The 25132-nt window shown below is 38.7% G+C and overlaps 1 protein-coding gene across 1 annotated transcript; it reads right to left on the reverse strand.

The window, feature by feature from the left end:
* Window positions 1-9960: 9960 nt before the first annotated feature.
* LOC308218053 (uncharacterized protein) lies at window positions 9961-22633 on the reverse strand. Its single transcript, XM_080611629.1, is given in 8 exon segments — window positions 9961-10872; window positions 10874-11070; window positions 13372-13552; window positions 13659-13793; window positions 16072-17869; window positions 18426-18527; window positions 22131-22297; window positions 22511-22633. Coding segments are annotated over 7 exon segments (2619 nt in total). The 5' UTR covers window positions 22277-22297; window positions 22511-22633; the 3' UTR covers window positions 9961-10812.
* Window positions 22634-25132: the final 2499 nt, after the last annotated feature.

Here is a 25132-nt window from a genome sequence, read left to right on the forward strand (position 1 = left end):
TCCAGACCTTGCCCAATGACTCAGCTCATCCCAGTGCCTACAAATCCAGTGCCTACTGTCTGGCTCCAAATAGACAGGTGCCCAAAAAATATGCCCGGGTGTCACTTCAGCTTTTATTCTGCCTTTTCAGTTCACTCCTCTCATACTTTACCAAGAGCAGAGCTCGTAGTGTCAGAGACAGCATTTTCCTTCTTGTTAATACACTGCCCTCTGATCAGTGACAATGACTGTTTCGACCAAAATAAAACTTTCATGACTGCATTATTATTGGGTGAGGTGAGTTCTGCTTTCCAGGGATCACCTAACTGAGTGCCTATCCTATTTATTTACTTGTTGTGGACATGCTGGAGAAGCTGCTTCTGATGGCTAACCTCTGATTTCCAGTCTGTGTTTCTATAATTCTCCCTGTGAACACGGATGGGTGTCATCGCATTATCTATTACTCCCCTAAACCTGCAGTCACTTCTAAAATACCTGGGGTGTGCTTTTGTGTGCTTTGATCTGCACGTCAGTGTAAGCTTGGCTCTTGTACCTTTAGTGTTTCCTTAAACTTTGAGGAAAAACTTTTGCCAGTTACCTAATGCTAGATATTTATACACTTATTTATACCACTATTGGTTGTAGTCAGCGGCATTTACAGAACTTTAGTGTGGTTATGTCCCAAGAGGTTGCACATCCACGCTTAAACAAATGTGTGCACAAAGGATTTATAATCCTAGTAAGGCAATTTCTTTCCACATCACAGCAGAATTCAGTCCTTAAATTCTCCTCCGCTGGAAGCCAGGTCAATTATTTACAAGGTGATTAAGTAGCCACAAAAGCCTTCACTTACACAGCTATAAATCCACAGACCAGCTTTTCTTTAGAATTGGTGCCAGCACCTGCCTTCAGAATCTAACTTGAATAGTTGGACTGAATTTTGGGTTGATTCTGATTAAAATGGAATATAACTTACTGGTAAGTGATGCCTCTGCTGAGCAGAGGGAAAACAGAAGCTGCTGCTGCCATACACTCACAGCTGAAAAGTGGCCTCAACTGAACTACACTAACTCTGCCCTGTTTGGACAGCAACAGTAACTCAAACAAAAGAACATAATCTAAACCTACCCTCTTGCCAGTTTAAAGCAATTCCCCCAGCAAACCTTTTTGGTTTACATTTGTTTATAATCCATTTGCAGTGACATTGATTTTTCAGACGCTGCTTCTTTTGAGATTCCAAATTCTTCAAGAGCATTTACCCGAATTCATTACTTACCGAGGCTGTGCATCTTTTGCAACCCAACATTCTTGACCTATGCACAGCATGATTCACCAGCTAGAAATCAAAGGTATCCTCAGTCAGATTAAAGAGCTAGCACTGTGGAAACACAGTGCTTTCATTTTTTATATGGAACTATTATTCAAATCAGAACAGTACAACCAAACTACATGGCTTCACAAAGGCCAGCCTATCAAATATGCATTTCAAATACTTTCAATCAACATTAGGTACAAATCAACATAAGATATCAGATGTTATCAGACTAATTCAGGGGTAATAAGCTACAAGGAAAACATTTCACTGCAACTGTTTTCCAAAGTAACTTCACAGGCAAGCCGCCAGCATAGTTATACTAAAATAGTTGCAACTATTCCATTACAGGTGTTTTGGAACAAGTATCAAAGCAACCAAGCTGCATCTGAATAAACGCAGAGATACCCATCAGTGGAGGGATGTTTCTCAAATGATCTGCTAAATAGCAATGCTTTGGAAGTCCTCTTCTCTAGATAAAAGAAAAATAAATAAAGGGGGGGCGGGGGGGAGCTTCTTGCAGTGTCCCAAAAATTAACTTAGAAAACACAGGTCCAAACCAGCAATAACAGAATCTTAGAATGACAGAATGGTTTGGGTTGGAAGCAACACTATAGATAAACTAGTTCCAAATCCCCTGCCACAGGCAAGGACAGGAACCTGGTAAAAGCAGATGAAGACAGCTTATGTCCAGAAAACAACAAATGTGATTTGCCTCCATTATCCTAGTTAGGCATTTTTATAGAAAGACTTCAGATTTAGTTATCATGCAGGGCTAGGAGGGCACTGAGGCTATCTGATAACCACAACGTTCATGGTTTCCCAAAGGTGACAGCCCTTGATCACTCCTCAACTGAAAAGCATGTGCATCCCAAATCCCCCAAGGAGCAGTGGGATGGACTTCTCCAGAGCCCCCATGCTCCTCTCCGTGAGCCACCCCTGATGCTTCTGCTCTCAGTTCCCTGGGGTAGGGATGCGTGCACTCTGTGCTGTCACGCTAAAGCTTCTCTACATTCTTCCTCTGTCACCTACATGATATGGGAAATGCAAAAACTTATGGACTTGGGACGTGAGTGAAGGGAAAAGGGAACCTGAAATTTGTGGGATGTTGATTTGGGAGGAACTCTTTCGAAAAAGAGCTACAGAAAAAGAGCTCATGTAACTTCATATTGAGATATTTGACATGTATAGGTCAGCTGAGTAGGGAATTACATTGTTTAAATAAAGTACCATGATTTTTTTTTAATTTTTCACTGATAGAATTTTATCAACTATTTTTACTGTATTGAAGTCCCTTCCAACCCAAGCCATTCTATGATTCTGTGATTTTTTTTTCTGCAAGTCACCAGAAAAGGAAACGCTTTGAAATTGTGAACTCTAAACTGAGGAACATTTTTTCCCCCCCATCAGGTTTGAAATTTCACACCAGACTCCAGAGAAATTACAAGCCGAATTCCCATGCAGTGCCTGACTTGCAACTGGTAACGCATTCACAGACTATGCAGGACAGGATGAATCCCATTGAAAATGCCAGTAACAACAGTCAGATTGTGCTCCATCCTTTACTAGTGGAAAAAAGGCAAGGCAATCCCAGCCCACCAGACCTGCTGGACTGGCACCATATGTTTGTGTGCTACCAAGAGGAACCTTTCCCAGTGCTTTTGACATACATAAACCAATGGATGTTACATGCAGAGCAGAAGGGATCCTCAGAAGCCCACAAAGAGCAGCACAAATAACTAAGCAAGCATTTGCAATGTATCAACAGTGTATTTTTGGACCATCTATACCTACCTGTTGTGCACATGCAGACACACTATGTGCAATTCCTGACTATAAAGAGTTTCCATATACCTCAGATTTGCCTAAATTCATCTCACTGAAGGAAGGGAGAGGAGAATCAAGATCTGGATGTCCGTGATTTGCAAAGCACATTGTCTTTCAGTGTTTTCTAGGACACTTGGCATGAAAAGTTCTGTTTCTGCCTCTAGCTTCCAACCTCCATGTCAATAAAACCAGACCTCTGACACTTTTCAGTTTGAGAAGCATGCCAAAGTCACCAAAATTTTCCACTCCCGGAAATGCTCTGTGAAGTACGTACTAAACATTATCCTTTGTTTCCGACTACTTGAGGCAATTCTGCATTTTCAGAAGTCATCCGTGTGACCCTGCATCCAGATCAAGGGATATGCCTCAGACCCAAGAACAACAAATGTCAACCCAAACTGCCCACTCCTCTTCCACAGAATTTGCTGAAGTAATACAAAACAGTTACATAAAACATGAAGAATTTTAATTTTTGTAACTGTGTTAAAGCAGAACAAGTAACATGTCTTTTCAAGGCAGAATTATCAAAACCAAATTCACCTCACATGGAGAACAGCAGCCGATAAACAGTTAGTTGAATTTAACGAACGAGAAGCTGGAACTGTTTATTAGGGACATATATATGACACAGTTGATTATTTAAATAAAAAGAATCAAATCACATAAATCACTAGAAAATTACACTGGCCATGATTTATTACAGAATGATCGTATTTTTGAGACTTTCATACAGGTAACACCAACCTTACAATCTTTTGACCATTGTACCTTTACAGAAACTACATGCTGGTGTGAACAGCCTGCCTGAACTTGCAGACCTAACCCAGCCGCAGCCACAAGGCATCCCAGTGTTCCACAGAAGCGACTAACAGGGACAAAAACAGGAAGGAAAAGCAAGTAAAATTCGCAACTTAAGGTGTACCAACGCCGTGTAACATCAAAGTACATCCCAAAGACATCTGTGAAGTGTAATTTTAAGAATGTTACACAAGAGGTAGAAGTAAGATTTCTGCAGCGTTTGAACATCCACAGTGGTTTTACAGAAACACTTAATCAAGCCTGAACTGATTAATGATTAAATCTTGTATAGAGAACAAATGACTTCTTTTTAAGTTAAATTAGACCTTCACAACTTTCTGTTGGGCCTACTGAATGGATCAACTCACAACATCCTCCTTCAGTAATATCTCACTAGCAGTGTAAAATTTGCTATTTTAAGTAAATGAGCTTGACCAACGAACATGTAAAAGATATACTTCAGACATCAAATAGCATATTAAAATATAGACACTCTTAATCTTTGTATATCTGTCATAAAAAATAAAAGGAAACTTATTTTTCCCATATATATATTGGAAATAGTCTAATTCTGTGAAAAAAACTATGCTCATTAAGTTATTACTGTGCATTAACAAGTTTTAAACTGGCTGTATTTTCTACAGTAAAAAAACCGTAATGCAATCTTCCCAGTCTTTCTCTGGCAATGATTTTAAGCTGACTCTTGATGTATTCTTTTATTCTTTCTAACAAGCTTCCCCCCCCTTATGCAAATATCTTCCTTTATAAAGCTTGTCTTGCAAATAAGCAAAGAGGATTTATAGCTCCAGTTCCTCCATAACCTGATACATTTTCAATCTCTAACAGCACAGGCTACATACATTAAATGCATCTATTTCTTTTTTGCACCTCTGATTACAGTATTGCTAATGAAGAAAAATAAGGACTTTCCATTCCATATAACTGACAAAATTGTTTGGCAAAGTTATTATCTAAAAACAACAAACGACAAACAAATTAGAAAGCAATATCTATCAAAAAATAAGCAATATCAAAAATTAAGATGGCTGATTTTTATATAATGTGCTACAGAATCAGAAAGTGCTGGCGACCTAGATGGATAAACTGCACAGGAAATATATCAAGTTCTTAGCATGGTTAAGGCTGTATTTCCAGCAAAGCAGATCAGGATAAATCAAGGTGCAAAATTCTCAGAATGCTACAAATTCAATTCAAAGCTTCTCCACTAGGCATACTCCTCAGCTTTAAAAGAAAGCAAAATTATCCTGCTAATTCAAAGTTGTCAGTCTAGTGAGAAACCTTATTTAAAAGGTTGGGAATGCATCCTTTCGGAGTTTCTTGATAACAAATGTTGAGGGTGAACTACCAAGCATTTACTAAGAGCCTACTTAACCCAGGATATTATGCCAGTAAAGCAACAAAGCCAGATAAAGAGATAAATCTGTTAAAGGTACTGGCTCCAGTGGAAGCAGGACCACACCTGCCTCACTAATTGCAAATGCACCTAATTAGAAATAAATATATATATATATATATATATATACACCAAAGTCAACTGTTCTCATATTCACTGATGTGCAGGATTCCCTGTTCTTGTTCAACAGAATCTACAATCGTGAAGAGTTAAACAAACAGGAAGTCAAGTTTTTGCATTTTAATGAAACTGTCAGAGGGTACGCTTAGATGAGATATAATGAAGGCCAAGCTGGACAGGGCTTGGAGTAACCTGGTCTAGTGGAAGGGAGTTGGAACTAGATGATCACTAAGGTCCCTTCCAACCCAAACCATTCTATGATTCTATTAACTATTAGGGAAAAATACCCAAACCAAATCAAACCAAAACAAAAATCAGAAAAAAACCTCCAAACAAACAAATCCCCCCCCCCAAAAAAAACCCAACCCTATAGATGACTGTAGCCATAAATAAGGTAAAATTCAGTTTTACAGCTATGATCACCGTACACTGTTAAAGGAGATAGCTAACCCTACTGCTTTGGGCTGCTCCCACATGAAGTGTTTTAACATCACAGCTCCCCGTCAGAGAACAGGAAAAATAGCAACAAATAAAATAGCAAATAAACAACAAATAAAAATAGCAGCAACAAAACCACACAAACCCTGCATAAAACCGCAAAATAATCAAACAAATTCCAAAATAATCAAACCCCAAAATGATCAAACAAAACCCAGCTTTCAGAGCAGCGAACAATGTAACTTTAAAAAAATACATATAGGCTTAAGGTCTGTTAGTCTTTAAAGCATTTAAACAAACAAAAACAATCCAACTACCTATGGAATTAGAGCTGTGATCCAATATAAATTGTGTATCTGAGAATATCGTACCAAGCAAAGCTTAATGTTGTCACTTGAGGAAGAGCAGATTTAAAACCCAGACAAGCTCAATGGAAGTTTTATGCTAAGCACTCCTTGCCATTTATCATTTTCTGTATCTAGAAAAGTTGAGCTTTACTCCTACTTCATTTTCTTCTCTCACAGTTAAGAGGCAAGAGGTTGTGATCATGATCCAAGAGGGTGACCATACCCGGCCAGTTTGACCCAGCAGTTCCTAAGACCTTTTCTAGTACTTCAAGCTCATATGCAAGCTTGATTCCATAGGATTAAATCACACAAAGGTGGAAGGATGGCTAACAGAGACAAGTTTGCTACCAGGGCAAGAACTAGCCAACTCTGCCACAACTCTCAACAGCTGAACCCTGATGGCATCTGTGAGCAGACAGGGAAAAGGGAAACACAGTTTAAACAAAGGAAGACTACTGACCCTTCAGGCTTACACCCTTCTGACCAGAGAAGCCACCAGGAGGAGTGACCCTCTCCACTGACCTAGGGTTTCCAGTGGCTCAGTGTCTGCTTCCTTTAAATAGCTCCCCTTGCCTTATTTCCCCAAACAGAACGGGAGAAGGCCTGGGTGGCAGATTGAACATGACCCCAGGAAGCTGTGCTCAAGGTCACGTCTAGAAAAGTGCACAGGAAAGCTAGGAAGCTTTCCACAAAATTAGAGTATCTCCAAAACACTTCTCCGAAAAGGCAAGTACCTCAGCAAAGCCTCCCACAATCTTCTACTATTCATTTACTTTACCAAAGAGAAAAGTACCAGGAATAACAGTGAGACTTCTTACAGAGAAGAGGGCATCAGTTTCCAAGCTGCAAGGCAAGTAATTTCCAAATTACATGTATCCAGGTAAAGACTAAAGACTAGTGGTGGTGGTCAATACCAAGAAAAAAGAAGACTATTCAGTCTGGAAAGAAAATTGCCTAGTTTGGGGAACTGACAGTCTTACATTTCTGAAAGACCCCAGCAAGACAAGCACCATGAACCAGACAACCTCCCTGTATGCTGTTCTAACTAAAATAATGATGAACTAATACCTATTTCTTAGTTTTAGTTTATACTGATACCATCAGACTAATTTGATTGCAAGGGGGCTGATACGGATACAGAAGAAAAGCAGAGATACCAAACATATAACCAAGTAAAATGAAGTTCTTATTCTGAATGCTGGCCTCTTTTCTGGGAATCAGTAAGGCTGAATCACCAGAAGCCTCTGGTTATTTATACTGAATACAGAAATCACCGTAAATCTATGTTGTATGAGACTATCAACTGGGGATTTTAAAGCATTAAAGATTCACTACCAACTAGCAAAACAAACACCCTTAATAACAACTTTGACTTGAGAAGGGACTCTAAAGTATCTTATTTCCTTAAAATGGAGCAGTCTAATATCACTGTTACCATGACCAGCTAAAACCCTGCTAATCTTCATCTCATTCACAAAATTAAACTGCATAAATCAAAACAGAAAAAAAAGAAGATAATTACATCTCAAAATAGAGGGAGGAGGGGACTGGGGAAGGGAACAAAGAGGGAAGAGAGAGGAGGGAAGGGAGACGAAGGAGGAGGAAAAAAACTAAATTTTACCTGATTGCTCCACAAATCAGGTGGGGAAATTTCAAAAATTAGATCTAACTCCAAAAGAAAACCACCTCTCTGGCTTAGGTGTGACCTAACATCCTAACACTGTTTCCACCAACGTCACTAAAATGTGAACACAATCAGTCCCTAAATCAGAAGCATTATACTTATTCATACCAAAAATTCAGTGCAATACTTGAAGAATTTGTAAACTGCTGCCAAATTAAGCAGCAAAAAAAAATTTTATGACTAACCCAGCTGCTGTAACTCCAGGTGGTTACTTCACAAAATACAGTGTTTTTTCCCTTGGAATATAAAAGGGTGTGTAATGAAGGAAAAGAACTGAGGCATTCTGAAAAGACATTTGTCTTTATAGGCCTCATGCTGTCCATAATTAAACCATTTAAAGAAAAGGGCACAAATCATGGTGATATGAAACCCCAATTTTTTTATGAAGAAAACAGAGCAAGGCAAAATGAAACACAAGCTACTTGCATTTGTAGGGTACAACAAGGAAAATATGATCTAACACATCTGGCCTTCGGCGACTCTCCACAGCTACTGTGCTTCATGCTAGTTAAAGAGCCTGTAACGGGACTAACAGGATGCAAGAACCTCATTAACAGTGTATGCCAATTGTTAGCTGTAGTCAAATGCAGCCACAGCGTAACTGTTTTAAAATGCATTTTGAAACTGCAACTGAAAACAGATGTGAGCATACACTTAGTTGCCATTTTTGAAAAATTAACTGTTAAAGGCACATTAACTATATTATGAACCATTTAACACCACATTCCTTCACAACAGTAACGCAGGAGCAACACAACAAGGATCTACTACACCCTATACATTCACCACTACAAAACAATCCTGCAGGACAACAATTGTTCTGTAAACAGAAAAGCTGACCAAGACTTGCAAAATTCTCATTTCCTGTTGTCACAGAAAGCAAAATTAAAATCCAAAATCATTCATTGACTGAAATACTGTAGACTCCACTTTTTAAACCATGGAGTACAGTTAATCAGTTTCACAAATTCAAATTTAGCTTTCCTAAGCTAGTTTGTGCAAATTGCACGTGAGCACAGAGGAACCACTCGCACTAAGATAGTTGTCTCCATTACCTGCTCTTTAGTCTGAAAATATTCTTTTAAGCTGAGTTAACTTTCTTTAGGAAAGAAAAAACATAATCTTACTGTACTAGGACTCTGATTTCTATTGACTCATGGTTTTAAACTTTATTCAGTGGATCAGTGAGGCTTGTGCAACTTTATATATAGCTGCTGCCTCATTACAGTTAACAATGGCACTATTGAGACTACATCTGCTCCAGAAAAATCCACAGATCCAAAACTACAGAACCATATTTGGAACATTTGGCAAACAAGCACAGATTTATCCACAAAATGTCAAATTCAACATTGAACACTACGGAACAGAAAAATCTTCATTTTTGTCTTTCAAATGTTGCTTATATCCCCAACTTAATTCAATTTTAAAATAAGAACTACTGTCCAAAATATATTCACTAATATACTGATACCCAAGAACCTTAGTTGGTTATTAGTACATGTTAAGAGATCATGTGACAGTAAAACATTAAAATACTTATAAGTGCCCTAAGAACAAAACTTGAATTACTCTTTTCTAATTCTCCCCCTGAACATTCACACAGATACATAACACTCTGATTGTCTAAGCCACAGAACAGAGACAAGTTAACAGCAATTAAATTTACTAAATCTTCCATGCAAAAAATAAATCAGTTAAACAGCTTTGGTAACCTAGTATATAGTTAGCTTTGTGTAAATATTTTGCAAATACCCCTTCCCCAAAAAAAATCTCTACATACTATGAGTACATTTATATAATAATATATGTATTTCCTGAGTAAATCGTTAAATCTGATTATTCGGAAGATTTGGCAAAATATCCAACTTCATATTACTAAAATAGATTTTTAAATAAACATTCAATAAACATATTAAAATAAATATGGAATGTTTCTGAAAATTATAGTACCATGAACTTATATTAACAAACAGCAATTTTCTTTAATTAAGTGCATACTATGTTATATAGTTACTGGTTTTTAACCCACTGAGGAATCAGTAAATCTAATTTCTAATCCTGAGTGACAACTTTATATCACCTGCTAACGTATACTTCAATGCAGTACTCACTGCAAAGCTACAAAACCTTTCTTCTTTTTTTATGGAGAATTTTAAATGGACTATGCTGTGGAAAAGCTTGGTTTACACTGATTTAGCTAGGAACTGAAGCGGCAGCGTGACTGCTGAAGCATCTCACACAACCACCATTAAACACTGATTATTCTTGTCAAACTCTGTTAGCGCTAATCTGAATTATCTGACTCCCTGCCACAAGAAACACCACAGAAACGTGGATTGCTCTGCACAGTGACGGGATGCAAACTACTTCATGATCACTTTTGGCACTCAAAAGAAACACATAATGGTGCAAAAAAAGCCCTGAACAATTCTGAAATACCTTTCTAATGGATTTTTTTGTTTGTTGGTTTTAGCATGCTAAATTGCATAATTAACATTTAAAAAAAAAAAAAAAAGAGAGAGAGAATTAAGTTCTTCCACACTCCGGTTTCTCAGGTCATGGCTTGACTCACAGCTGATACATAGCTTTGGAGAAGCACACAAGGAAATGCTACTATTTAACTCGTCTTAATAACAAAATTCTTACATAGCAGACTCTGCAATACCAGCAATATTAAAATTGCATTAACACTATTACAAGATGTGTGTCTCAACATCAGAATCACAGTAACAGAACTGCAGCACTAATCAGTCATGGTAACCCTTTTGCTTTTTTTGATAGCTTTTGATAGCTTATCAAAAACACCATCCATGGTACCGGGCAGGACACTTTGCCCTTCCCTCCCCATCCTCAGCCTCCCTTTTGTTGTTGTTATTATTATTATTAGCTATTATTCCAGAATCTTCCTGGGTTCCTCAGGTTTTTCTTTTTTGCATCTTTTGTTTTCATGCTCCATGCTGCTTTTTTTCTTGTGTGCTTGTGTTTGGAGGACAAAGCTCCTGCAATGCCCTTTCAACAACTTCTGGTTTTACTGGACTGCTTGAAGAGTTTTTTGGCAAGGTCATCTGCAGCGCACACCATAAAGCGGTACGAGCCTTGCGTGTGGAAGCAGCCAAGTCTCTAATGGCAGCTGCCAGAGCCAGAACATCTACAATGGAAAAATATGTTACAGGTTACGCTTGTATACACTGGCCTGGTAATATTAATATATTTTAAAAATTAGTAAGTTTGTTCAACCCATCACTGGTACACGAAGTGTGCTAAAGAAACAGCTAACAAAATACACTGGTGTTGCATTGGTTGAATTCCATCAGTTAGCTGTTAACATCTCACACTAACAGCAACCATACCTGTGTCCAGAATTGAGTGGTATAACCACCACACTTGTGATGCAATAATTAAGCCTATTTAATTAATGTAGGATCCAAAGTTGGAAGGGACCTCAGGGATCATTTGGTCCAACCTTTCTTGGCAAAGCATGACCTAGACCAGATCGCCCAGCACCCTGTCCCAGCAAAATCTTGAAAGTATTGAACACTAGGGAACCCACCACTTCCCTGGGAAGATTATTCCACGGGCTGATTGTTCTCATTCTGAAAAATTTTCCCCTGGTGTCCAACTGATACCTCCCCAGAAGTAATTCGTACCCATCACTCCTTGTCCTTCCCATGTGACCCCTTGTAGAAAGGGAGTATCAACCTTCTTTGTATCCACCCTTTAAATACTGGAACACGGTGGTAAGGTCTCCTCTGACCCTTCTTTTTCAAGGCTGAACAAACTCATCTCTCTCAGCCTTTCCTCACACAGCTGCCCTGTCCTTGGATAATCTTTGTGATCCTTCTCTGGACCCTCTCCACCCTGTTCACATCTTTTTTGTACAGCAGGGATCAAAACATGACACAGTATTCCAGATGTGGCCTGATGAGCGCTGAGTACAGTAGGATAACATCTTTATCTCTGCTGGAGATGTCTTTGCGGATGTAACCCAGCATTCTGCTGGCTTTTGTTCCCCGCAGCTGCACACTTTTACTCAACAAGCACGGTTAGTAAAACTGCCCACTCAATTCCAGCCAGATAAGCTTAATGCAATCCTTTTTAACTCCGTTATCTTCCTTGCAGTGATACTGATTCCCACCCAGCGTCACAGTAAGGAAGGGCTCAATGCTGAACTTGGTGTATATAAGCACTAACAGCAGAACTCAAACAAACATGTTTCACAGTGAAGAAAACACACTGAAGGCTTTTCTGCATGTGATTTAGATTGTGCTTAGACACCCAACAGCAGCACAGCTCTTCTTCAGAAACGTAACTGCACTGCAGATGTTACCACTAATTGTAAATGACTAATTGCAATTTTTCTAACTACAAGTAGGATACAGGATGGTTTAAATAATGCTTCCATATGCCTTTACTATGAAGCATTATCAAAAACACGGTTTGTAGGAAATTTTTTTTTTTTTTTTTAACGCTCACCTGTTTCCTGGCTTATGCTTGGGAAATGTCACACAATTTTAGGAGTAATTTTAGAAGCTGGTTTGCATCTAGGACTATCACTTTTACGGATATAACATCAAGATTGACACCTAACTTGTGAAAGGAAAACATCTTGACTCTCTTTACAGTCTATCTTCTCCTTCTTACAAGGAAGAACTATCCCATACACATTGCTGGAAGCCAAAGGAACACATCATGGCAGCAACAGGAAATAAGACAATACAGGACAGTGCTGAGTAAGGATCCAAAAAACGGATGGGAGGAGGCAGGAGATGTGCATTCCTCTTTGGAAATAATTCTCTGAGACACAGGTGTTTTCTGAAGAAAAAATAGTATGATCTTTACCTCCAAACCCTGAATTCCTACAGGTATCAGCTGTATGATCACTATACTGAATAGCAAGCTATCACTCACACTGTGGTGTTGAAAGGGAAAGCAACTTCCCTCATTTTGCATTACTTCTACAGAAGTACATATTGCTGCTACAAATTATTCTGGCTTTACTTCAGCAGACACTGGGATTCACAAAATGCAATTTCTGGTGTTTTTGTGATTTAGGTAATTAGACATAACCAATTAACACAGCACCAACATTTTTTCTGTGTGTTTTATAAGATGAAGAGTAGGAATAACACTAATAAAAAAAAAAAATAATTCAACTTGCTAAAAACACATACATTTTCACTTTTAGGACAAATACTTAGTTATATAACATCACCAGAGAGTTTTTACAGCTCTCTTAGTGAAGAGGAAAATGTTTCAAAGTACCAATAGAAAAGCAGAAAAGAACAAAAAAATCGTTTAAAAGTCGTTTAAAAAGTAACAGGTGTAGGTTTACACTTTTTTTTTCTGCAGTTACAATAATTGCTGCCTATTTCGCGTATTTCAAATGGCTTATGTCTTCAATTAAAACTTTCAAAAAGCTTTTAAAACCAAAGGAATGGAAAGCAGTTACCTTTCTCATTACTATAACGCAGTGCTCGTTGTCTCTGTGGATTAGCAGCACTAACAATCTCATCCTTACGCTTTGCCTGTGTTACATGAATGGCTTCCATATGGTGTTTCAATGTAGTGGATATGTTACTGTGTACAGGGGTACCACGAAGCCTTTCCATCCTTCCTACTAAATTGAGCACCTGCCAGACATTGAGAACACCAAAAAATCACTAAACATACATAAATCTTTATTAAACAAACAGAACACTGAAAAGAAATCAGGAATTGGAGCTCAAGAAGACTTACCCTGGCTTGTTCTCGCAACTGGTCAACAATCAAGCGATCAACTCGTGATGGGTTAGCAGGAAGGCGGGACACGGGAGTGGTATTTGAGCTAGATATGCGCTTTCCTGGGAAGTTTCTTGCAAGGTCAGCTTCAGTCTGAAAGGGAAATAAATAGCCATTGTACATGTCTGAAATTACTACAGTATTACAAACCATATTTTGGGGCCACTTAGAATTTTCAAATACATTAGAAGTGCATTTTCTATCTTTACTTCTGACAGTATTTGCAGAAAAATGCTCCCAAATACCTGTTTAGATGTACAATGCCGTGAGAATGAAAACACTTCTGTAATTCAGCTCCACCTTAGAGTACAATGCTCACTGGCAGCTTTACAAAGCTGTACAATGTAATGTATTTTAATGCATCTTGGACACAGACCACAGGCAAAAAAAGTCTTACGCAGCACCCCAGGTATTCCTTTCAAATGTCACATACTATGATTATTATCAAAAGAAACAGGTGATCACACCAACGTAAGCTGTATTTGAAGTGCATCAGGATTAAGCCAGATTTAACATAAATAGGTATCAGCTCTGAGAAAGTCAGCAACACAGCCGCTAAATTCCCCACTGAGAAAGGAACTGGCCAAATCACTATACAGTGCAGAAAGCGACTAAACATCACCTACTTTTAGACAGGAGCTTCTTACACCTGAAGTAAAAAAGACACAACTATCAGGTGATTCTCTATCTCATTCCTTCTTCAGTGTACAACAGACTCAGGAGAGAAAGATTAGTACCACACTGCAGTTCAAGGCAAGGTTAAGTCCATATTCATACTATGTGCACGTTCAGACTGAAAATATGTGCTTAAGCTCTTTTCTTTTTGGTTTACTGACACATCCATAGTATTTAGTCTCTGCCCTCACCTAACATGAATTCGAAGAGCCATCTGACTCCACCTGCATTCATCTCAGAAGCCTAACATTCAGAAAAAAACATAAATTCATATGACACCAGGTATTTAAGAATAACAACTAATAAGCAATTACCAGTATTAATCTTTATGCACATTTAATATCACAGGCAATTCATGAGGTTTTTTTAAATGTGAGATGCCTAGAAAGGTGAGATTTATACAAGTTAACAGGTAAGTTCACTGTTGCTGTGCACTCCAAAGCAGCTGCACTGAACAGGTTTCTGAGAGCTGAAAGGGTTGACTGATTAGATAGATTAGATAGAATTATATGCAAGTCCCGCTGGGAGGAGTTTTCTGTCAACACTCTTAATAAATTAATGTAGGGTGAGAATATCAGAAGTTTGAGAATGTCAGAAGACAGACCCTTCCCATACACATACGTACAGCTGACCTATAGCATTCTCCAAAACTGTACCTACAAGCAACGGATTAACACAGCCCAAGCACATTCTTTTCAGGCAGTCAAGATGCAGTCATCCCCTTCTGAGGCGTAAATATTTTGGCTGTGGGAATGCGAGCCCTGCTATGGCAGATGGCTTGTGGGGCAGAGAACAGTTTATACTGTTAAAGCTATCTGCAGGAGTAGGCTGTAACTACAAAACCTAATGACTGAGAAAGCCTGTGTAGATCACTAGGCTAAAGTTGGATCACTGAGAATGGACTTGATCCAAGTTAGTCTAATACGAGAAAGATACTATTATATCACTGCCAGGAAAAAAAAACAAAAACAAACAAAAAAACCCAAAAAACCACAACAACAACAACAACAACAACAAAAAAAAAAAAAAGAAAGAAAAACTCACCACAAACCCAAACAACAAAAAACCCCTAACAACCCACAACAAAAAAACAACCAACAAAACTAAAACACACCACAAAAATTTCTCTCCTTAAATGGAGAGCCTGGGTATGTAATACTTGAGTTACTTGAGTTAAAGATTTAGCCAGAGACAAGTATGTGATAAGAAGATAAATCCATCTAACCAAACCCTGCAACATGAACCTTTAAGAGCATTAAGGGCCATAAACTGACAGTACTTAAAAACCACCTGTGGCAGTGAGGGCCCTGATATATCATCATATCATCTAGAGTCATAGCAAAGGCTTATGGAATTAATAACAACTAGCTAATGACTTTTTATTGACCATATTAATAAAAACCATCCAAGCTAACGATAACTCAGAGCTTTGGCCAGTGACATTGCTACTACATTTGATGTAGCAAATATTGTGGGTTAATGGAAATGTTGTATTCTAAGGGAAAGTGATTTAGACACTGAAACTCAAAGCCACACGATTTAAACCCAGTTGTGCCAAACAATACAAGCATTGTATTCAAAGCAGATGCTGCAGATGTTGTTCTAGGTATTTAAAACTAACAACATGACACCAGAATTCTCGCCTCCTCCAAAGTAGTGACAGCTTTGATGGGAAATTTGGTCAATTGTGTTTTACCTTCTTTCTCTCTTTCTCCAAAGCTCTCCACTGCTCATAACACTCCTCCAGTCGGATGTGAAGCTCATTAGCAGGTCCACTGCGATTTCTCAGAGGTCTGTACTTGTTAAATGATGTTGGAAATGGAAAGTACGGTGCAGCTATTTCTCCACAAAACAGATCATTGATAAAGGGATACAAGTGGCTCAAGTCATCGTAATGAAAAAGATCAACAAGTTCTGAGAATGGAAAAGGTGATGGAGGGAAACTGAAGTTATTTGCTGATGAAAAGAGATGAGGATTAAGTGGAGGAAAGCCAGGATTTTGTTTAAAATCAGACATTAATGGGAAAGAAGGAAAAAAAGAAGGATTGATGAAATCTGACATGTTACCACCATTCTGTTCATGCTTTTTTCGGAACATATTGAATTGCTGATGATTTGGGGTTGTATCTCCAAAATGAGGAGTCCAATTCCTTCTGCCTCTTTTATCATCTTTATTACTATTTCCTTGGGTCTGTTTTTTTTGAAATCTGTGGTATTTTTCAGTGTCTTCATTTACAGCATTCTGCTGAGTTAACTGGTCAGATGGAAAATCAATGGGGCATTTGTGGTATTGCCCCTCCTTATTAGGCAATGAATTGTGCTGCAATTGTCCAATGGCTTTCATTTGCTTTGGATTTTCTGAGATGGAATTAGAAACTCCCAAATTATTAGAAACACCATTTGGTATTTGTGACCTTCCATCCTTCCCTGACGGGAAGACGGGTAAGATCTGTGGGTAGTAGGACTGCATTACAGACTGATGTGTGGGATAACCAACAGACATGGCTGAAACCCCTGAAGACAACTGCGGACTTGTTACCACTTGCTTTCCACGCAGGATGTCTGATGTAGCCTGTACATCCAGCCCATCCAGCCACGTACGTCCATGGTACGATGAGTAACTCCCATTTTGCATAACATTTTTTAGAGATAAATCATATTCTGATACCTTATGAGAGCATTCTTTAGGACTACTATGGATCTTACAGTCATTATTATTAAGAGCATCCCCTGAAGTAAAGCTATGACGACCATTTTGCACATGGTTTTCCTGTGCTGTTTTGTCTGTTCCTCTAGAAAAAATATTCTCTTTAGGGGGCTGATTGAAAAAATATGGTGATGGATGAACAGATGACTGTAATTTATGAGCAGCTGTAAAGTTTCCATATCTTTTAGAAAACAAGTGGTTGTCCTGAGACACTTTATCCCAAGAGTCATCAACAGGTTGGTTGGAAATAGCAGGGGAATACTTAGCTTGTTCTTGAGTACAATTTCTCAGAGCTCTGCCTTTTGCTCTTTCAGCTTTCCAAAACTCTTTCTGAATGCTAGTGCCTTCTTTAACTCTTTTCTGAGAAGAAAAAGTGCTAAAATTGGAACCATTTTTGTCATAGTCTCCATTTAAACTTGCATGATCATAACTGCCCAAATGCTGATTATAGTGTACATTTTGAAATGAAAACCCTTCTTGATGAATTGCATTATTATTTTGCAAAGAGGAATTGTCAGGGTAACTGTTCTTCAGAATATTATCAGGCTGAGTGCAAGGGCCAGACGGAGAAAGCCAAGACTGTATGAGATTAAGATCTTCCAAACCTCTGTGTAACATCTCCACATCATGTGACTTCTGCAAGTGCTCCTGATAGCAGTTCTGTGTACCCATCAGGGTTGAAAAATCCTGATTTTCAACAGAGTGCTTAGATGAGAGCCCTGAGAATTCACCATTGCTTCCAAGGTCAGGTGCCCACATAGGTGGAAACAATCTCGAAAGAGAATTCCTGTAACAAAGTTAAACAAGCCTCCTGTAATGGTTTAAGAAATTTCTTACATTAAAACAGTTCACGTACCACTGTCATTCCCTCAACATGCATGTTTCCCCCATTACATTCTTGGCTAATCATACACAGCCCTCCTCTAAAACATAAGCTGTGGAAGTACTCCTACTGCAGTTGAGAAAACGCTATGTGAAATCTGACTACTAATGCTGTTCTCTAACATTTATAATCTGTATATTGAGAACTGCAGAGTTTATTCAGATTTATTAAATATTTTAGATTTGACTGTATTCAGTCAACTCCCTACCGGCTAAAATGAGATTTTCCGCTCTCCGCCCAAATGCTGTAGACTGATAGAAGACTAGAAAATTTGCATTTCTAACAGTTTGTTGCCTTTTTTTTTATTGGCAACTGCAGTAAAGAAGAACACCTCTACATTTCAAGGGGATTTATAAAACCTTCATTACTCAACACTGTGAAGTAACTAAAAACGTATATCTCTGTGACAAAGGACATAAAACCCAATACGCACATATAAGAACTTTCAGATCAAACTTACCAGTCTGTAACTGGTTCTGGCTTGCTTGGCTCCTCTAAAATGCTTGACACTAGCCCAAACATATCAGGGCCACTGCCAGAATAAGAAAGGTTTACTGGTGCCCTGAAAAAAACCAACAAAATCAAAAAAGCTTAGAAAGTCTTTTTCTCCTAAACAAAACAGGCAAAAGGAAAAGTAAAGGATTAAACCTTTGATTTATTTCAGCAGCATCTGCTAAGTGTTCTGCATTTAATGTAATCTCAGCACACATATATAGAAAACCCCTCCTGCACTCATGAATTCTATAGCTTAAATGAAGCAGAACAACTTCTCTAACTTCTCACTTCACCAGACATTTCTCAAGCTGTTAAGTGAAGAGTAAGGAGCAGCAAAAGATTTTTCTCTCTTTTCAAACAACATAACTTAGTTTATAGACATTTCTTCAGACCTTGAGTGTCTCCTTCAGAGGATTAATATGATCAATCTTCTCAAAATCTTGAGGATTCTAAATTATCTATTTCCTTAATTCAATAACTGTAATTTTAATCTCCAAACATTTAAGTTATACTTAAATTGAATTACTTTTCAATCCCCTTTAGAAAGGAGTTGGTCAAAACTGTATTAAATATTCCAGATAAATACCAAAGTTGCTCAACCATCACTACTCTTACACAAGCCCAACTTTTACTTCAGGTGCAAAATGAGATCTTTAAAGAGCTGTCTAATGACATCTAACTCTTACTCAGCAGTTAATTAAACATAACATCATCAAGATCCCCTTCCCTCTAACACATTGTTTTGCTCCAATAAATTTCAGTCATCATCCTATTCTCACTCGGCTGATTCATTTCAGTGTCCCTGAAGATCTCTCAGTCTTCCCTGGTGTCAATTTATCCCAACAACTACATCATCTGCTAATGCTACCTCATAATCATGCTGATTTTGCTAATTAACAACTATAAAATGTGGGATAAACTACCACAACTATCACCTTGTTAATCTCTTGCCACAGTGAAAATTAGACAGCTACGCCTTACTAGCTTTTAAGACCTCACCACATTTTGACTCCTAACTACCTTTTTACTTACTTCCTGACCATACAGCTCCTTCCAGAAGGAATCTGGTGTGTGTTTTTGTTTAGGATATGCGTAAGTGCAAGAATTCTTGAAAATGTTTTATGAATGTATTATGAACTGCAACTGCTCCTTGACCACCAGGTGGTCAAGATCTCTTCTGTGCCTTTGTCAGATGGCAAACTTTTTTCTTTTTCTCATTTTTCGTAAGGAGGCCTATTTATTTCCAATTGCTGCAACCAAACACAGATCAGAAATGAAAGCTTGCATCTAGATGATGATTTTCAGCAAGAGACAGGTCAATTTACAGTGTGGCATAGAAATTAAAATCACTGGCCATTTTAGAACCACACACAGGTCAGAAGGAAGCTGGAATGACTATAAATGAAAAAGATAATCGTAGGAAAGAACAAGCACAGGACAGCAGAAGTCTAAAATTGCCCAAACAGATTTTACACACTAGATGGAAGTGACATGAAATGCTTGTGTGTTCCTTCTGGTACAGGCACCAGGAACATTAAAATGCAATTCAAGGCAGGAGAAACCGAGTATTTGACAAATTCTATTTCTTAATGCGATCACTTGTTCAAACAAGGGACTAGAAACACCTTCCCCTGCCTTTTGTCTCAAGCCAGCACTGTTCGCTACCAGCAACCTGAAAATTCTTGGTAATGTGACATGTCAGGAAGCATCTTGTAAGGTAACATCCCAGTATATCCTGACAGGAAGATACGACCCATGAAACCCACCAAAACACATGGAAAAGAAGTCAACTACATTCCTGCCTTCTGGTCTCTGAATAAACTACCCTCCATCAATCACAGGACAACTGAATTCAAAAATGAGAATTTACTGCCTACCAAGGCAGAGCAACATAAAAAGAATACATGAAAATAACCAGCACGCAGGAAAGGCAAAGCCATGCCAAATTGCTTACAACTATACCAAACAGAACACAAATTTCCAGCCTGGCACCGTGTTTGTGGCAGCAAGTAAGCCTGCTCCTGCAGACAAAGAACAACAGGACAAATGAAGCAAGACCTGCAGCTCCTCACCAAAACACCCAAGATCATCCTCCAAGGCCTTCCAGGGTGGGAGGAGGAGGGTTGCAGAAGATGAAAGATCAACAGGCAAATGGAAATGGTAGCTTTGCCACATCTGTGTGCTGTTCCAGCTGTTGTGATTAACTTAAGAACTGAAGCTGAGGACAAGTCCATAGCCTTTGAGGAGAGACATTAGATGTGTTGTCTTCCTTTGGGGACATACTGCATTTGCTACCTTACAATAATCTAAAGGCTGCTTTTAAGAAGAGATTGTATATTTTTATAAGTGGATTGCCACTCAGAGCTTAAACTCAGCACTTACAGCTAGTACTAAAGCTATATAACCTTTTATTAAAAAAAATATGTAGTGCATGTATCTTCTTTAACTGTACCCTTTCAGCACCTTTTGAACCAGTGGACTCCTCTTTCTCCTCACATAAAACTTCCTCTTTCTTACTAGGCAAGTGATAAAAAAACTGCAGTGAGACTGACATAATCAATGCTAACAGCATCACAACAGTGTCAAAAGCTGCTGTGCCAGTCTGTACAAACCAACCCCCCAAAAGCAATATTATGTTGCCAGCACTTGGCATTAAGATGGAAAGAAGAGAGAGGGAAGCCTAATATGAAATCATGGTTTACATTTTAAGGCTGGAATAGTTCTAATGTTACAATTTCAGTGTCTGTGCACAAGCCATAAAATCACCAATATGAAGGAGAGAACCAATTGGCAACCAGTGGGCACCTCTCAGTTTCTATAATCATTCCCTGTTCCTTGCAACCCTTGTATCATTCATGATTTTATAAAAATCATTCCTCAGCAGAGCTGACTTACCAAAACTGAAGAGAAGTTTTATTTACTCTCCACTGACGTGGAAACTTTCAAACCCCTCTCCAGCCTCACTGCCCTGCTCTGCACCTTTACTAATTTTACCGCATTATTAAGACTGGATGATCAGAATTGCCTGCAATAGTCAGGACCTGGGCAGAGCGGAGAGCTCCAAGGGAATAAAAATGTTTCATGATTCAAGTAACGAAGACCCTTTGCATTCATTCAGCATCCAAAACTGCAATTGATTTTTTTTATATATATATAAAATCAAACTTGAGTGCATTATATCATGGGAAGACAGAAGGTTGGCATATTTTCAAGAGTAGTTGCATGCAAATTTATGCTTTCAGTGGCAGAGGCACCACCCACACTTGACCTGTCTCTAACACCCTCTGCATTGTTCATGTTCCAGGAAATGCTCTATATATCAAGAAGGATCATAACGAGCTATGGCACTGAGGGGTGGGAGGCACAGAAGGAAAGTATTTTCCTTAAGGAGTTTTCAATTACATATGGCATTTTCTCATTTCATTCCCTAAATGTAGAATTCTTCCCAAATTTTAAAATGTTTTACATGCAAACATACACATCTATACACATACAGACCCCCTACCTTTTTCACAACCTTTATAATAACTATTATAGAGCAAAAAAAAATTCATTGAGTTTCTAGTTATCCCCAAAACTCTTCCTAAAAAGATTCGGATTCCATTTGTTCTGCTCCATAATATCGGTATTCCAGAACACCACCATAAGATTACACCAAGAATGCTCATACCGTTTCTTTGCGCAGTCCTGAAAAGAAGTTTTAGAGCCAATATCCTCTTCACATGTTGACCAGTTACTATATAGATGGGAAGATTCTAGCGGAGGTGGCGTACTAGTAATTGCTCCTAATAATGGGGAAAATAATTGAGTGTCCATTGTTTGTTTCTTGCTATTTACCTATGTTGAAAAGAGAAAGAAACATTTTTAACATTAGATGTTTACATAAATGAGCAGTAAATGCAACAAAGCAAATCCTTCCTTTTATATCTTGAGCTACATAACTTGTCAGGAAAACGGAACGTAGCTATGATAAAAGGATACAGTATAAACTTGTTGCATCCTCTGCCTTAAAGTAGGCTAAAAATAAATACTACAAAAAAAAATACTTACTATGCAGTAACACGAATTTTTCTACAGGTTTCACATTGTACGTGTCTGCATGTCACGTTCACAAGCTCAGAATCTTCTGGCCTATATGACTGGAAATGCACTTATCACAGGCATACACATCCCTTCTGAGAAAACAAAGGGAAGAAAAATTATCCCTGAAAACATAAAATATTCCAACAAAGTGCCCACAATAAGCACAAAGAGACACTTCTGAACTTCACAGAGCAAAACATGGGTAAGAAAAGCCATCTGTCTTTAAGTGATGGTCCAAAAAAGACATTTATTCAAAGAATACGCAATAGGGAATCTAAAGAACATGGGGAACCGCACCTCACGCAGTATCTCATTGCTATGACAGAACCTGTGATTAACAAAGGTTTAGGCTGAGTATCAGAAACCTGCTTTGAGTTAGAAGGAACCTCTGGCATCATCTAGCCTAAATCCTTGCTCAGAGCAGACACAGTTAGGTCAAGCTATTGATTTTTTCAGATCCCACCTGAAACCCTAACACCTTTCCAACCCTAACTATTCTATGATTCTAATTTGAGGCAGGAGGCACTGACTCCTATGACCCTGCGGAGGTTAGGCACATATTCTGCAACATTCCATAAAAACACACTATCAATATCTGCATTATTAAGTAAGAAACAAGAACAACTTCCTGGCCCAGAGACTAAACAGTGCCCTTACCCTGCAGTAGAGGAATATGGTGGTACCCACATTATCTGCTACAAATGCCTCCTGAACCACATACAAGTATCATTTAGGAAAGCACTATCTGACCAAGGCCAACAACCTAGCAGTATCAACAAGCACAAAACAATGCCTGGGCCTTGGTTTTGTTTAGTCTATTAAGAAGCAACACAGAGATAAATTACGCTCCTTGGTTACAGTAGAAAATACTTTTGCATAAATTAAAGATAAGATCTGCAACTAATTGATTTATTTATTTATTTTCAGAGCCATTAATCACTGCTAATGTGAGCTGTGCAGGACAACACGACTAAGGATCAGCTAAGGAGGTACTTCAGGTACTACAAGGATGCTGGGGAGGGACTCTTCATCAGGGACTGTAGTGACAGGACAAGGGGTAACGGGTTCAAACTTAAACAGGGGAAGTTTAGATTGGATATAAGGAAGAAATTACTGAGAGGGTGGTGAGGCACTGGAATGGGCTGCCCAGGGAGGTTGTGAATGCTCCATCCTTGGCGGTGTTCAAGGCCAGGTTGGATGAGGCCTTGGTGACATGGTTTACTGTGGGGTGTTCCTGCCCATGGCAGGCGGGTTGGAACTAGATGATCTCAAGGTCCTTTCCAACCCTAACTATTCTATGATTCTATGTATCCGAGATACAGCCTCACCGTTCAGCACTTCCAAACCACAGGAGTCTGTCATTCTACCTAGTCATGCAGAGTTTCAAAATAACTGATGAATTCTCATCTGTGCTGTATATATGAATATATGTATATATATATAATATATGTATATATATGAACTACTAACAAGATACAGTGAAAGGAAAAGAGTTGGATAAAACAGTGTGTTGCCTCCTACAGCTTGCTTTGGTTTCAAAATTCTTCACTGAATTTCAGGCAGTCACAACATCTAATAACCTAATGGCTTTGCAGAGAAAGGACTGACTACAGAGGTACAGAGGTGTTTCACTCAGAATGAATGAAATGCTGCTTCAAAACTAGAAAAAGTTAAAAATAAATTAAAAAGCAACCAATGACAACTCCAGTCTTCAGTAGGGCTTTGCTTCATCCTTTCCACCCTGCAAATCATGGGAAAGCTGCTGCTTTCACTGAATTACCTCTTAAAACAACAAAAAACTTACACCTAAACAGGTTTATCTCAATGGATCTTTTTTTTCTTCCAAAGTACAACAGATACAGCTTCTGTTCTTTCACATAAAATGCAAACATGTATGTACTAAACTCTCTCCCTCTGTACGAAACTGAGCACACTGTGAAATCACATCTTATCTTCTATGCATGCAGACGGCTTTTAACTTCTGCAAGCAGATCATCACAACTGAGGAGTAAGCCAACAGATGCATTTACCAAAAGCATTCACTGTTTCCAAAAGCCTTGCACAGTTCTTTGTATTTAGAAACTTTTTCAACATTTATTTTATTTGGGAAGAAATAAGAGTGGAACTCCATCAGTATAATGTTAAAATTTGAAATATAAATATGCATGAAGATAAACAGTATCAAAGGTATCAGGCACTGATGGTATTACAGTACCTGCAGGCGAGTCCTGTGCTCCTACCACACACTGATGCCCTTTTGATTCCTGGTTCCTTCGCTCCTGCTCGCCCAGGCTGCATGCTAAGGATCTGCTGTTACTATGTAGATGGACAAAGACCTCGAGGACAGCTCATCTTCCTACTATCATCCCATTGCCCAATCAAGTGTCAAACTAGCACAGCTGCCAGGCCGGACAAGGCAGATGCAATCTACGGATCTTAGTACTGGACTGGATAAACAGTAAACTGCACCAGGAACAGCAGAGAATGCAGAACAGCTGAGGTTTGAGGAGACCTTGGGAGTTAAGGCCCCAACTCTGAGCAGAGCACTTAGGAGCATGTGCAGTCATTTCCTGAGCATTGCCAAGGCCA

The sequence above is a fragment of the Psittacula echo genome (genome assembly GCF_963264785.1).
Source record: "Psittacula echo genome assembly, chromosome: 2".
NCBI classification, from domain to species: Eukaryota; Metazoa; Chordata; class Aves; order Psittaciformes; family Psittacidae; genus Psittacula; species Psittacula echo.